Source organism: Styela clava, chromosome 13 (genome assembly GCF_964204865.1).
Source record: "Styela clava chromosome 13, kaStyClav1.hap1.2, whole genome shotgun sequence".
Lineage (NCBI taxonomy): Eukaryota > Metazoa > Chordata > Ascidiacea > Stolidobranchia > Styelidae > Styela > Styela clava.
In genome coordinates this window covers 7297504-7311481 of record NC_135262.1, presented here as the reverse complement: position 1 = coordinate 7311481, position 13978 = coordinate 7297504, and the positions used below count along the sequence as shown (strand labels likewise).

At 35.4% G+C, this 13978-nt stretch overlaps 1 protein-coding gene across 1 annotated transcript; it reads left to right on the top strand.

Moving 5' to 3' along the window:
• Nucleotides 1-7267: 7267 nt before the first annotated feature.
• Nucleotides 7268-11727, top strand: LOC120332848 (uncharacterized). Its single transcript, XM_078119570.1, has 11 exons — nucleotides 7268-7383; nucleotides 7478-7673; nucleotides 7886-8066; nucleotides 8258-8428; nucleotides 8612-8772; nucleotides 8846-9056; nucleotides 9426-9550; nucleotides 10159-10363; nucleotides 10483-10789; nucleotides 11047-11357; nucleotides 11525-11727. Exons 1-11 carry the CDS (start codon nucleotides 7300-7302, stop codon nucleotides 11583-11585), a joined length of 2013 nt encoding a protein of 670 aa, XP_077975696.1. The 5' UTR covers nucleotides 7268-7299; the 3' UTR covers nucleotides 11586-11727.
• Nucleotides 11728-13978: the final 2251 nt, after the last annotated feature.

Sequence of the window (13978 nt, the reverse complement as noted above, 5' to 3'; positions counted from 1 at the left end):
GCGCTATAAGTTCTCCCATCATTTTATGAGTATAAAAACCTTTCCATCGGTAACAACCAATCGGCAAAAGCGACCATTTTTAACGATAAGAAAGTGTCCTCAAAACCGGTCCAAGTCAAGGGATTAATAAATATAGACATAGTTTATTTTGAAACCTCTTTCAAAAGGAAAGGCCTTTTCCCAGATAAATACAATGACATATTAACAGAAACTTCGGGAAAGACAGACAAAACCTAAAATAAGGTTTAAAACGTTACTATGAGGAAAGGAAAGGTAATGCAAAGATAAGGACATGCGTCGCTCACTCATAGATATATATGCTGCTAGACTTCTACTGCTTGAACATATATGCAACACGCCGCGGTTTCTTGGAAGCAAAATGCTCAATAACGCGCTGATTAAAGTCATGCATCCCAGAAATAACGTCTCTGTGAATGGATAAAACAGCCAAGGAATTTAATCTATCTTGCTTCATTGTGTTTCTGAGATACGTTTTAATACGCTTCAGCGTGCTGAATGTTCGCTCTGCGTCGGCGGAAGAAATAGGCGTCGTCAAAATGATGTCCAGAAATTTTGCAGACGCCGCAAAGGTAGTTACTAGAGTGTTATCTATGAGGAACCCATAGAGCGCGCAAGTTGATGTGATGTTCAAAAAAATTTGATTGGTGTATATACATCGCAATTCATTTTCCAATTTACCCACGTTTATCATGGGGTAAAATTTGGAGACAGTAGCCAACAAATGGATGGGAAATTGACGTGCAAATTTTGAAAATTTTTTTGGGGTTCATCAAAGAGAACGCGGCAAGGTGTTCAGTGCGCAGACGATCGCCTATTTGATTCACCAGAATGTCACAGCATTCCTTTGCAGACAAAATCAAACGCTGCGTTGTTTGCCCGCGGCGTAAAGAAGCACTCCATGTGTCGTCGTATTTTATTGTTTCCCGGATACGAGGTACAGCATCGCAGAAGTCTGAAATACACGACTGCACAGACGCTCCATCCATTAGCCTTGACTGCAATGCGCCGTATAATACATCCACGTGATAGAATATTGTGGAGAAAAAAGTGAAAAAAAATGAAAACTCACCATCTTCTAGCAGACGCTTTAGACCTACCGCCTCCCTCACAGAGCGTTCGTCCCAAACCGGAGAGCTCTGAATGCCATTGAAACACTCAATGAGCTCAGACCTAATTTCGGACACGCCCTGCACCACGCGTGATCGCAAGTTCCAACGTGTTGGTGCACAAGCTGGGAGACGGCGGCTACATATCTGGCGAAGGAGGTCAGAGCGCTTCGGCGAAACGGAAAAAAATGAAGAAAACCCCGAAACATTTGCAAAAAATATACGGACGAGAGGGGTATCAAGACACATATTTTTAATAACGAGGTTAAATTGGTGTGCATAACAATGTAAAAAATGCGCATGAGGAAAATCTTCTTTTATATAAACTTGAACACCATGTTTCGACCCACTCATGACTGCCGCGCCGTCATAAGTTTGAGCTATCAATTTAGCGGTAGCAAAAAGTAGGCAATAAAAACAAAAAAGTTCATTTTTGTCCTCGCTGTAACACAACCATTCGTGTTTTTTATACCAAGTTTCTGCGCAGAATGTACGCCGACGCTTTCCTCCGTCATGGGATTGTTCCAGTGAACAATTTTTTGGTTAATAAGGCCCAAGACGTTGTACCTCTAATTTTTGTTCCAGCGGCAGCTGCGAAAACGGAGTGCGAAGTAGTGCATCAACCTTATTCATTATGAGGTCTAAGGCTAAGAAATGCGAAGCCGGAAAGAAGTGAGGAGCTCAAAAGGAATGTGGAAAATCGAAAGCAAATGGACTAAAGGTCTCTAACTGATTCAAATAGCGAAACAAGCGACACAAACGAAGGCGAGGAAACTATCAACTCTTCAAGCAACCAACGAACGAGAAGGAATGCGTGAATATGTCAACACGTTGTTGTAAGAAACGTCGGCATTGTGTCGTCATAATTTCGGGGCTAGCCCCGATGATTTGGTAAAAGAAACAGAAAACAAACGAGACAAACGCGGCGAGTGGAAGATAAAAGAGAGAATACGATATACAATGAGCAACCGGGGCAAAATCGGCGTCGCCCCGTCGACGTTCGGCGAAGGCTTTGCGAGCGAAAAATGAACCATGTCGGGAGAATATGGTTAGTGTAGACAGTCTGTGCAACCGATATTGAGGTATTTTTCGAATATTTTTTATTATACCGAAAAAACAACCGGTGCATTGCCCCGGTTGGCCCTATTGACGCGCCGCCACTGCGAAAAGTATTCTAAATTTGGCAGCTTTTACATGCACCCGAATGACGGGTTAACTATTGCCTTCGACTTAACGGCCGCGGCTCGCCCCTCCCTCCCCCTTTAGATAATGTGGATAACATAATATTGAAACTTTATCTCGATTACCGTGTGCCGATTAAATCCTGTTGGAGTGAATTTGAACGCAATCCCGCACTGTCCTTGTGGCGATGTGTCCTCTCATTTTTTGAATATGGTGGCTAGTCATTAGGGTTGGGTATTTCGACTCGAATAAACAATTCAAATCGCCACCAACTTGTTACCCACAGCTCATCGATACATTGAAAACTATTAGAATAATTTATTTTTCCGCAATTCGAAAATTAAAATATCATAAATAATTTAAGTTCCGCCATTCATTATAAATTCTAAGATATGAAAGCAATAACATAAAACGATTTTTAGTGCTTATTTTCCAATTTGAATTCCTAACCTTTATCATTATATTGGTAATGCACCCACCTCCTCATTTTATGTATTTAATATGATAACGGGAACACAGCCACGAATACCATCAGGGACGCAGATATCATATTGTAAAAACATGGCAAGAATCCATTTTGTGTCCATATTGTTGATAAGTTGCCTTGATTTCCACAGAAAGTTACCATTTTGTATAAATTAGCTTACTGTAGGCATTTATTAAAACTAAACATGAATTGAAGAAGTGTTCATTTAGAGTTTCATTTTGTTATTAGCAGATATTATGTCGAAGTATGCGTACCAAGATGGCGCACAACCTGAAAATAGTATGTGTGTGTACCTGTTGGGATTCAGGTAGTGCGACATCTTGGTGCGCTTACTTCTGGAGCACCTATTAATATGTATTCAGACAATATTTTGTAACCAATGATAATGATAAATAATCATGTGCTTCATGCTTGCTCCTCTTTACCATGGTCTCGGGAATGACTGATAATTGTATATTGCATGTATACTATGTTTTCTTCTCTTTACTTTTAACCTAATGAAATGAGAAAAGGGTTTCTATGCATTAGACTCACGGCGTTTCCGTAAAATTACAAATCCTCAAAACACAATTTGATTTTACATTGAAGGATTTATTCAAGTATGGATTTGCCCAATACATTTTTGGGGCTCCCGAAGTATGCGAACCAAGATGGCGGACATCGGAATGTAATATGTGTACTAGGTTAAGGTTAGGCCATAATTTTAGGTATAAATACTACGGGAGGCTCTCTGATAATAGGACTAAAATAAGGAAAATTGGAAAAAAATTATCGCCTAACCCTAACCTGTTACCCGTGTTACGTTTCGATGTCCGCCATCTTGGTTCGCATACTTCGGGAGCACCACATTTTTTAATAATAAACCGCATTATTTAAGTTCAGTGGATCGCGAGTTAGGCATGTTATAGGTCCCCCGATAGCAGGTATTTATAAAGCATTTCCTGAGCTATCAAAAATACCAAAAATAGCTAAATTTTCAAATTTGTCTAGCTAATTACACAAGTATATCGTCACGCTAATAACCGAATCGCGTAAGTCATTTTTAGCAGTTTTGAGAAAAACGTGAAAAACTTCCTAATGATATTGTCATGCCATTGAGAGTCAATAATTTGCCAAAGTTCAATTTTTTGATCGTAGCCGGATTTAAGTTAATTTGTATGACGCAGTCATGTGACGTCATAATGGTGCACTGTGACTTAGGCAGAAATGTGTCAATGACTTGGAGACACACGCAATTTTGCAACTTGACTATATGTACCAGTACTGAAAACCAAACTATATAGAATAAAACAGCAATGTACCCTTATATAAAAGCCAACCAAGGTGAATTGGACTCAGACAGTGAATATCACAAGTGCACGCCTTCCTATACAGTAGTATAAATTGAAATTTATAAGCGCTAAGCTAGAATCTGAGATGCAAAAACTCGAAAATCATTTGCCGAGGTTATTTTGCCTCTGTGACGTCATAGTCCTGCGTTATCAATGATAATTCATTATGACGAAACAATTGAACAAATTTGCATATCATACAAAATCTCTATTTTTATGGGTTTCGGAATTCTTAAAACAAAATCTGACTTAACAGACAGGTGCGCAGCATTACATAAATACCTATTTTATGAAAAACTCAAAACCGCCAAAAAATGACTTACGCAATTCGGGTATTAGCGTGACGATATTATAATATATCTCTACTTAATGTTCCCATACATCAATGTTCTCAAAATTAAAAAATATAGGTCAAGTTATTTTTGTCCACGTTATGTTAGACTACTCTGTTCAATAAACTTTCTTGTCTTTTCTACCTTTTCATATATTTTGTTAAAACCAAGTTTGTCAGTTTTTACATATTTCACACAAATTTCTTACACGCTCCTTCACAAATTCCTCTTCATTTTCAATTTCTTTCCAAATCCACTTTAAATGCAGATGCTGACCACGTAGTAGGAGTTAACAAGATCTGCATCGGGAATGAATTACACGCTTATAACGGAAACACCAAAAGCGAACTAGGCTTATGATAGCTTATTGGAAACGAAATGTACATATTGGTGTTTTTGCTGATGACTTTTGTTTTGGGGATAATATTTTTTGTTGAGCAAATTTTTTGTCGGGAACTAATATGCCGATCGTTTTCGAATTAAGTCTTTCAAATATGGCTGAAGCCTGGGTATCACTTTCATATTCTTTATTGAAATTTGTTATGAGTTTCATGGTGCACGATATTTTACGAAATATTTTGCTTTTTATTTTAACTAAAGGGGAACACTTTTTATTTCGTATTACTCGACCGACTCCGTATTGTTTGTCCGGCGATCTCTACTAACTTGGTGCTTCCAAATCTACCGTACTGGTACTCTTGATTGGTATTTGTCTCCATATATTTGAGTATTGCTCTCCTGTTTTATTGACATCTGAACCTCCTCTGATTTGGTAAATTTGAGTTTCCTATTCTTGTCGGAAACAGTTTGATTAAGTAAGAAGTATCAAATACAAAGAAGTATCAGATGTTTCTAGATTTTGCACTCTTTGCTAGTTTATCCTGGCAATACAAATCGATACTCAGATTGTCAGTGATTATTAGTCGTCTAAAAAAAATTTACAAAGAATTTTTCACATCAGTACCATAATAGTAACACGATAATCGGAAAAATATGTTTTGTTCATATAATAAAAAATGTAAGTTGGTCTGTGTGACAAAATGCGTATTCATTTGGCGTTTCTTTGACAACCGTGTTTCCCCGAAAATAAGACGTAGTCTGAATTATATCGTTAATCAGGGGGAAAAATTTCACAATCGCAACAATGATAGAATTGAATGAAATAAAGTGAAATAATTTCGCGTTAAATTTCAAGTAAAAGTAATCAAAAATTTCTCTCTTAAGATTACAAGATTTTTGAATAACCTTTTTTGGTAGACTAATTAAATAGAACGAGACTGTTAAACTGTGGGCAGTTAAATATTTTGAATCTGAATGATGATTATAAATGTGTACCCCAGCTGGTAATTGCTTTATTTATTTTTGCCATGGTGAAGTATAGACAGTATTTTTCTGAGTCCGGGGTCAAGGGAATTTCCATAGATAAATTAGATAAATAATTAGATAAAGATAGATAAATATCAATGTACTCTACAGAATATATTATTGATGAGAAAAAGTTTCTAATGTTCCTATGCATTGAAAGGATGCAAAAAGTAAACGGAGTTTTAAACGGCTCATGGCTGTGGGATATATGGATTTTTAAATATATATACGTCACATGTACGTACAGAACATTTATGTAGCCATGACTATGTACACATAAAACATCCGTGAAACCTTTTAAATGATGATATTAAGTATAATAAATTCACAAACGACATATTCGACATATTCACCATATCTAGTTCATATCTGGATAGAGATTTATAATATATAACGAAATGAAGAGTCTTGAAATCTATATATATCTATATATATAAATCTATACAATCATTATTTGATTCCCAGATACTGTTTGTCACGGGCTACCTTAGATTCTATACCTCACTTTTGGTCTCTTGAATTGCTATATTATAACTCTTTATTGAGACTTACTGTGAATCTGATTGTCGTATCAGGTATTTTATGTATTTATTGCGTTATTTTTGTTTTGCTTATGTTTATTTGTTGTGTTGTTTTTATATGGACCACAGAGGTCTGGAGTAATAAACGAACGAATTGAACGAATTGAATATATCTATATCATTAGCTTCATGGTTTTTCGGCATGATATTCTGTGTATATTCAAATAACGAGATGCCAAGAATGAACAATTACAATGCAACGAAACAGTTGGATTCAAAACACACCGCATCACTTCAAAATGTGATGTTCTGAAGTTGCTTAGATACCACATACATAATTTAGATAAACGGCGCCAGGTCTGGGATCTAATCCTACACTTCGATGTGTTGTAATTACTATCCAGCATTAGTATGACATAATGATCCTAATTCAAATCTCTCAATGCTGTATCGAAGTATTAATCCGTTGGTGCAAAATACACGGATTCGTGCTATAAAATGTTTTTTATGTCTTCCTCAGATTTTTGTTTGAAATCGAAAACAGCATAGTTAAAACAAAAATTGTAACAGGATAAGTTTCATTGAACACATTGAAAACTGATAATGTAAAAAGTAAGGAATCGAGAACGGGTTGTAAAAACAAGAAGATGAAATCACCATGCAAAATGTATTAAGCCTACTTCTGAATCTTATCTGCTGATTTAAAATTGCAAGTTTGAACTGCAAATGGATTATCTTTCCCGTGTCTCGAGTTATCAAAACTTGATCGTTCAACAAAACTGCACTGGGAAAGCCTCATAATATATACACATATCGAAATTACGGAATCCATAAGTTTATTCGAGTAGGATGATTATGCATGTTTTGAACGACAAAATAGCAACCAGGAGTGTTTTATCGGCGCCAGTACGGTTCAAGATATTCTGTTTCGGGGTATAAATAGGCCACGGAAGCATGAATCGAATCAGTCTCAACTCGAAGAACTTCGAAACAAGACACAAAATGAGGATCCTGATCTTACTTCTGGCTTGCCTGGCGGTAAGTCTATTTTACTATATCTATTTGAATTCGAATTTGGTAAAATATTTGCTCTACAGTCTATAATATCACGCAACCTATTTTCTTTATACAGATTGCCAACGCAGCCTCCTATGTTCAACATCCATGTGGTTACACTAAATATTCCATCAGGAGATTCTACGTCTTCCCTACTTCGGCATGTCTCAAGTTTCGTGTTCATTTTTCCACCTCCTGGTTCACTACCAAATATTATTCCTCCGTGATGAGTTCTTATCCTGGAACTAAATGTGGAACAGATGATTTTCAAGGTACCTTTGCATTTCAGAACGATAGATTTCTCTTTTCTCGTTTTTAATAAAAAGTTCTCTCTGTTCGCCACTCTCTCATTTTTAAAATCTCTCTCATATTCATTTCATTGTTTCTCTCTTCCCTTCTTTCTTTTTTTCTCTCCCTCAGATTTGTTGCCTTCCATCGATATTCAATGTAACTTCATTTCTATTTTACTTTCTCAAAAACACAGAAATGACCAAAATCGAATTCAAGACCAATCTTGAGAAGAAGCTGAAGTCAAAGGCAGATGCAATATTGAAGGAGATGAACGAACATTACGATACTTGGCTTGTTAATTTCAACTTGAGAATGGAGAGTTGCAAGACTACATTTGCCGATAGAGTCAATGAATATACAAATAAATTTTTGAAGTATTTTTGAAGTTAATTATCTTTCATAGATCGGTTCAATGCACTTTAATATTAAAATTAAAATCGAAAATAAGAAATGAATTTAAATTTTTTTTTTATTCCAAAAGCCAAGTCTTGTTGGCATATCGAAAATGTCTAAACGTCGAATTCTATACGGAAAACTTTTTATTTTTCGGCATTTATATATATAGATACGTCCCTGAGGAGCGCAGAGCAGCTGTTTCGGAGAAAATGGATAAAGCTGTATCCACATTCACAGCAAAAATTGACAAAATGGCTTCTACCACCGCTATTAAATACAAATCTGCAATTCAGAAGAGACACAACAAGTTGATTGCGTTCCACGGAAGGATCGTCAATGCGTAAGCTCGATTATTTAACGTCTTTTTAAGTAACTTTACTGATGCAACGTAATGTGTTCTGTAATATATTGAGAAAATTTCCACTTCTGTATGTTCTGCTAATTTAAACAACAATAAAAATTCATTTAAAAACAACAAAGTTAAAATCACGTGAAATAACTTTTCCTTCATATATTAAACCAGAGCACTAAAATGCTTCCAAACTCGATCTGACAAAATTGCTCAATTCAAGAAGGCACTTACCGGACGGATCAAAGAGTATTTTGCTCATTTCAAGAAAGTTATGAGTAAACTCAACGAGAAAAAGGTTAAAGTTTATCGCTGTCTTTTATATAAGATGCATGGTGAGTTAACATTATTAACGCTACGTTTCGCTAACATTTTACATTATTTTTAACAATATTTTTGATTTTTTAGGATCAAAAACCTGGGAAAAAGAAATTGTCGACGCTGTTGTGAATGAATATAAAACCAAATTATCAAACAAACTTGATGTCACTTTTAATTCCTACGCGGACAAAATTAACGGTTTCAAAGATGTGATAGTTCAAAGATATGCATGCTCTTATCAATGCACAACATACACTGGATGCTTGAACTTTTTCAAGAAGAAGTATTATAATTCATGGTAAAACTTGTCAATGTTATAAAGAATATTTAATGCCAATTTGAAACACTTTTCTGGTTAGTTTGATAGGAAAATTTATTAAAGTTGACTCACAATTTTTGTCTGCTGATCAACTAGCAGAATTTTAGCAAAACAAACACAAACTCAAGCTTCATTAGTATTTAATATTAGTATTGCAATATTAAGTATACTAGGAGTATAATTTCCCTGACAGCTAGTCTAAGAGCTTAGTGGTTCTTTGCGAAAAATTTCCGATTTCCCACTTTCAAGCAATACCTTGTAAGTATGCTTTGGCAAATTACTTGTGAGAAAAGTAAAAAGAGTTTTATTCAAAGTCGAAGACTTATTAAAAACAATATTTCATTTCAGCAAAAAACTTGGAACATGGTGGACTTTCCGATACACGAAGAAAATTAGTTGCTTCAAGTTTGCTAATTATAGATATTATGCCTGGAAGAAGCCTGAATTCAAGAAATTGAAAACTTGCGATATCGGTATTTATTGAAAATTTAATTTTAGATTTAGATATCTTAAGCACACTAAAATTCTATAGTCAAATGCAATACTTTTCTTCGTGTTAGCTATGCAATTCAAACGTAGAGTCGGAGAACATTAACAATCGACTCCGAATCTGAGTTGAAAAAGTTGACTCCGGCTCCGAATACTCGGGGAATCAGATTTTGAGGCTAAAAGCTTTGGCGTATGCAATCATTCTTTAATAAATTGCCAGGAACGCTCAGCCATAATGAACATAACTTTTTTAAATTACTGTACAAAATTTTAATTTCTTTCGTTCTTACGAAACGTCTGAAATTCGGGCTTCGGAGAATTCAAATTTCGACTCTGACTCCAAATCTTGAATCCAGAAAGTTTGAAAATTCGATTCCAGCTTCGACTCCAACAAACACATACCAAATACCGACACAGACTCCTCACACAGACACCGACTCCTCAGCCTTGGTCTTAAGTTAGTCCATCTATCGTCTATGATTCTATGTGCTCTGGAGATACAAAGCATAATCTATGACACACAGACACCGACTCAGCCTTGGTCTTAAGTTATCAAGCATGCTCATTCTAACAAAATCTTATTTCGTCACAGAAACTGTGAACAAATCTCCCGCCGAATTCGAGGTCGATCTTTCCAAGAAAGTAAAAACCTTAGTCAGCGTTGCGAAGGAAGCATACAAGGCATGGGAATTGAAATGGACGGGACTTCATAAGAAATATTATGAAGAATATCAAACGATTGTTACAAAGAGACATAAGTGGTTGATCAAGGCTTTGGAAGCAACATACTACGTCAGGTATAAAGTTTCACAACTCGGGCAATGTACTACAAATTTGAATTTGGTTTTTTTCGCTTTCCGTTGGGGTATTTCGACCGAAATTGTAGAAGCCTAATAATACTATTTACTACTTTTAGGCAAGGACGCCTCTGCAAGATGGCATTATGTAAAATCGAATCATACACAATGAAACTGGCAAGTCAGAAAACTAAAGCTCTCAAATGTTACGAAAAAATGTTGGCAGATCGATTAAGTACATCGGGGAAGATTTACGTCAAAAGGATAGAAAAATACGAAACCCATTTGAAAAAGTTGGCTGAAAAAATAACTGCTCGTTATCAAACTTGCCTCAACACAAGAATGAAGAAAATTGAGAAACATACTCAGACTTTGAATGAGAAGAAAGACAAATTGAGAGAAGCGTTGAAGAATGGTCTGACCAAGGTGATTATATTGTTGAGACTAAAAACTATGATAACTAATCAATGTGACGGAATTCTGAAATTTTAACTCAATTTTGCAGTCACTCATTTCAACAGTTTCGAAAATTGTTAAACAAATTATTATATCAAAAACATGAATCGGATTATTTTAAGGAAAAAGGCAAAACAAAATATTAGTACAAAAATCCCGGTCGTGCTGCAACCTTTGATTTCTCCTGAATTTACTCAATTTATCGAAAAATATGGTCTTATATCCAGGTTTCTAAAATGAAGATTAATCAATACAAAAAGATGTTGGCTTTCTACTTTGGCGAAGAGTTTGAAGGAGCTGTATCTGATCTCTTCGGTGCATACGAAAGCAAGGTCAACAGTCAATATCTCGCAATTCTCGATGAGTTCGACCAATACTGGAATGATATGATTCCAAAACTTGAACAACATTACGCCTGTGGATACAAATGCAATTATGCTGTCAAGTTTACTCTTCCTGTTATGAATTGCTCGTCGTTCCAGTGGAGGATTGTTTATCCAACCACATGCAGCTATAAGTTCAGTCTGAAATATTACAGGTGAGATATTTATTTAGTTTGATATAAATATCATAGCGAAGCGAACAAACAGCAGGCGACTGTTTAGCGTTGGCCAGTGTGATCTATACTTAAACATACCAGTTGGACTGTCGAGTCATAAGTAATTAAAATAACAACTGGTAATTAATTCTTACACATATTTTCAGGCATTACTATGGATACGTTCTCAAGCAGAACAAAAGTGGATGTTACATTTGGAGCAAATAATTTGCAAGTGACGGCTAATAACGACGACACATCGAAATTTTAGATAATCATAGTCTAAACTAGAAACTTAGATTTGGTGATTGTTGAAATAAATGTTGTCGCATATTACATGTGTTTTGTTAGTATTGGGTAAATGTGGGTACAGCATTACGAATGCATTTTTCATATTCCCAACGCAATGCCGCCGACAAGATATCTCTCAAGTTATCTCAGCTATCAGAAATTTTAATTAACCGTTCGATATTGCCCCGTGATTTATAATGCGGGAGTTTAACATTTTGATGTCAATTTAAAATGTCAATCGAGGTAACATCACGTGCAATAAGATGAAATATTCACATGGTTTATCAGAAATAGTTTTATGTGGCGTTTCAATATTGCGAAAAGTATTCTAAATTAGTCATCTTTTACATGCACCCGAATGACGGGTTAACTATTCCCTTCGACTTAACGGCCGCGGCTCGCCATGTGATTAATTTTATGGCGTCATATTGTCATGGCAAGAATCCATTTTGTGTCCATATTGTTGATAAGTTGCCTTGATTTCCACAGAAAGTTATCATTTTGTATAAATTAGCTTACTGTGCACATCCATTAAACTAAACATGAATTGAAGAAGTGTTCATTTAGAGTTTCATTTTGTTATTGGCAAATATTATTAATATGTATTCAGACAATATTTTGTGACCAATGACAATAATAAATATTCATGTGCTCGATGCTTGCTCCTCTTTACCATGGTCTCGGAAATGACTGATATTTGTATATTGCATGTATACTATGTTTTCTTCTCTTTCCTTTTAACCTAATGAAATGAAGAAGGGTTCCTATGCATTAGACTTACGATGTTTCCGTAAAATTACAAATCCTCAAAACGCATTTTGATTTTGCATTGAAGGATTTATTCAAGTATGGATTTGCCCAATACATTTTTCAATAATACACCGCAATATTTAAGTTCAGTGGATCGCGAGTTAGGCATGTTAATAGCCCCCCGATAGCAGGTATTTATAAAGCATTTCCTGAGCTATCAAAAATACCAAAAATAGCTAAATTTTCAAATTTGTCTAGCTAATTACACAAGTATATCGTCACGCTAATAACCGAATCGCGTAAGTCATTTTTAGCAGTTTTGAGAAAAACGTGAAAAACTTCCTAATGATATTGTCATGCCATTGAGAGTCAATAATTTGCCAAAGTTCAATTTTTTGATCGTAGCCGGATTTAAGTTAATTTGTATGACGCAGTCATGTGACGTCATAATGGTGCACTGTGACTTAGGCAGAAATGTGTCAATGACTTGGAGACACACGCAATTTTGCAACTTGACTATATGTACCAGTACTGAAAACCAAACTATATAGAATAAAACAGCAATGTACCCTTATATAAAAGCCAACCAAGGTGAATTGGACTCAGACAGTGAATATCACAAGTGCACGCCTTCCTATACTGTAGTATAAATTGAAATTTATAAGCGCTAAGCTAGAATCTGAGATGCAAAAACTCGAAAATCATTTGCCGAGGTTATTTTGCCTCTGTGACGTCATAGTCCTGCGTTATCAATGATAATTCATTATGACGAAACAATTGAACAAATTTGCATATCATACAAAATCTCTATTTTTATGGGTTTCGGAATTCTTAAAACAAAATCTGACTTAACAGACAGGTGCGCAGCATTACATAAATACCTATTTTATGAAAAACTCAAAACCGCCAAAAAATGACTTACGCAATTCGGGTATTAGCGTGACGATATTATAATATATCTCTACTTAATGTTCCCATACATCAATGTTCTCAAAATTAAAAAATATAGGTCAAGTTATTTTTGTCCACGTTATGTTAGACTACTCTGTTCAATAAACTTTCTTGTCTTTTCTACCTTTTCATATATTTTGTTAAAACCAAGTTTGTCAGTTTTTACATATTTCACACAAATTTCTTACACGCTCCTTCACAAATTCCTCTTCATTTTCAATTTCTTTCCAAATCCACTTTAAATGCAGATGCTGACCACGTAGTAGGAGTTAACAAGATCTGCATCGGGAATGAATTACACGCTTATAACGGAAACACCAAAAGCGAACTAGGCTTATGATAGCTTATTGGAAACGAAATGTACATATTGGTGTTTTTGCTGATGACTTTTGTTTTGGGGATAATATTTTTTGTTGAGCAAATTTTTTGTCGGGAACTAATATGCCGATCGTTTTCGAATTAAGTCTTTCAAATATGGCTGAAGCCTGGGTATCACTTTCATATTCTTTATTGAAATTTGTTATGAGTTTCATGGTGCACGATATTTTACGAAATATTTTGCTTTTTATTTTAACTAAAGGGGAACACTTTTTATTTCGTATTACTCGACCGACTCCGTATTGTTTGTC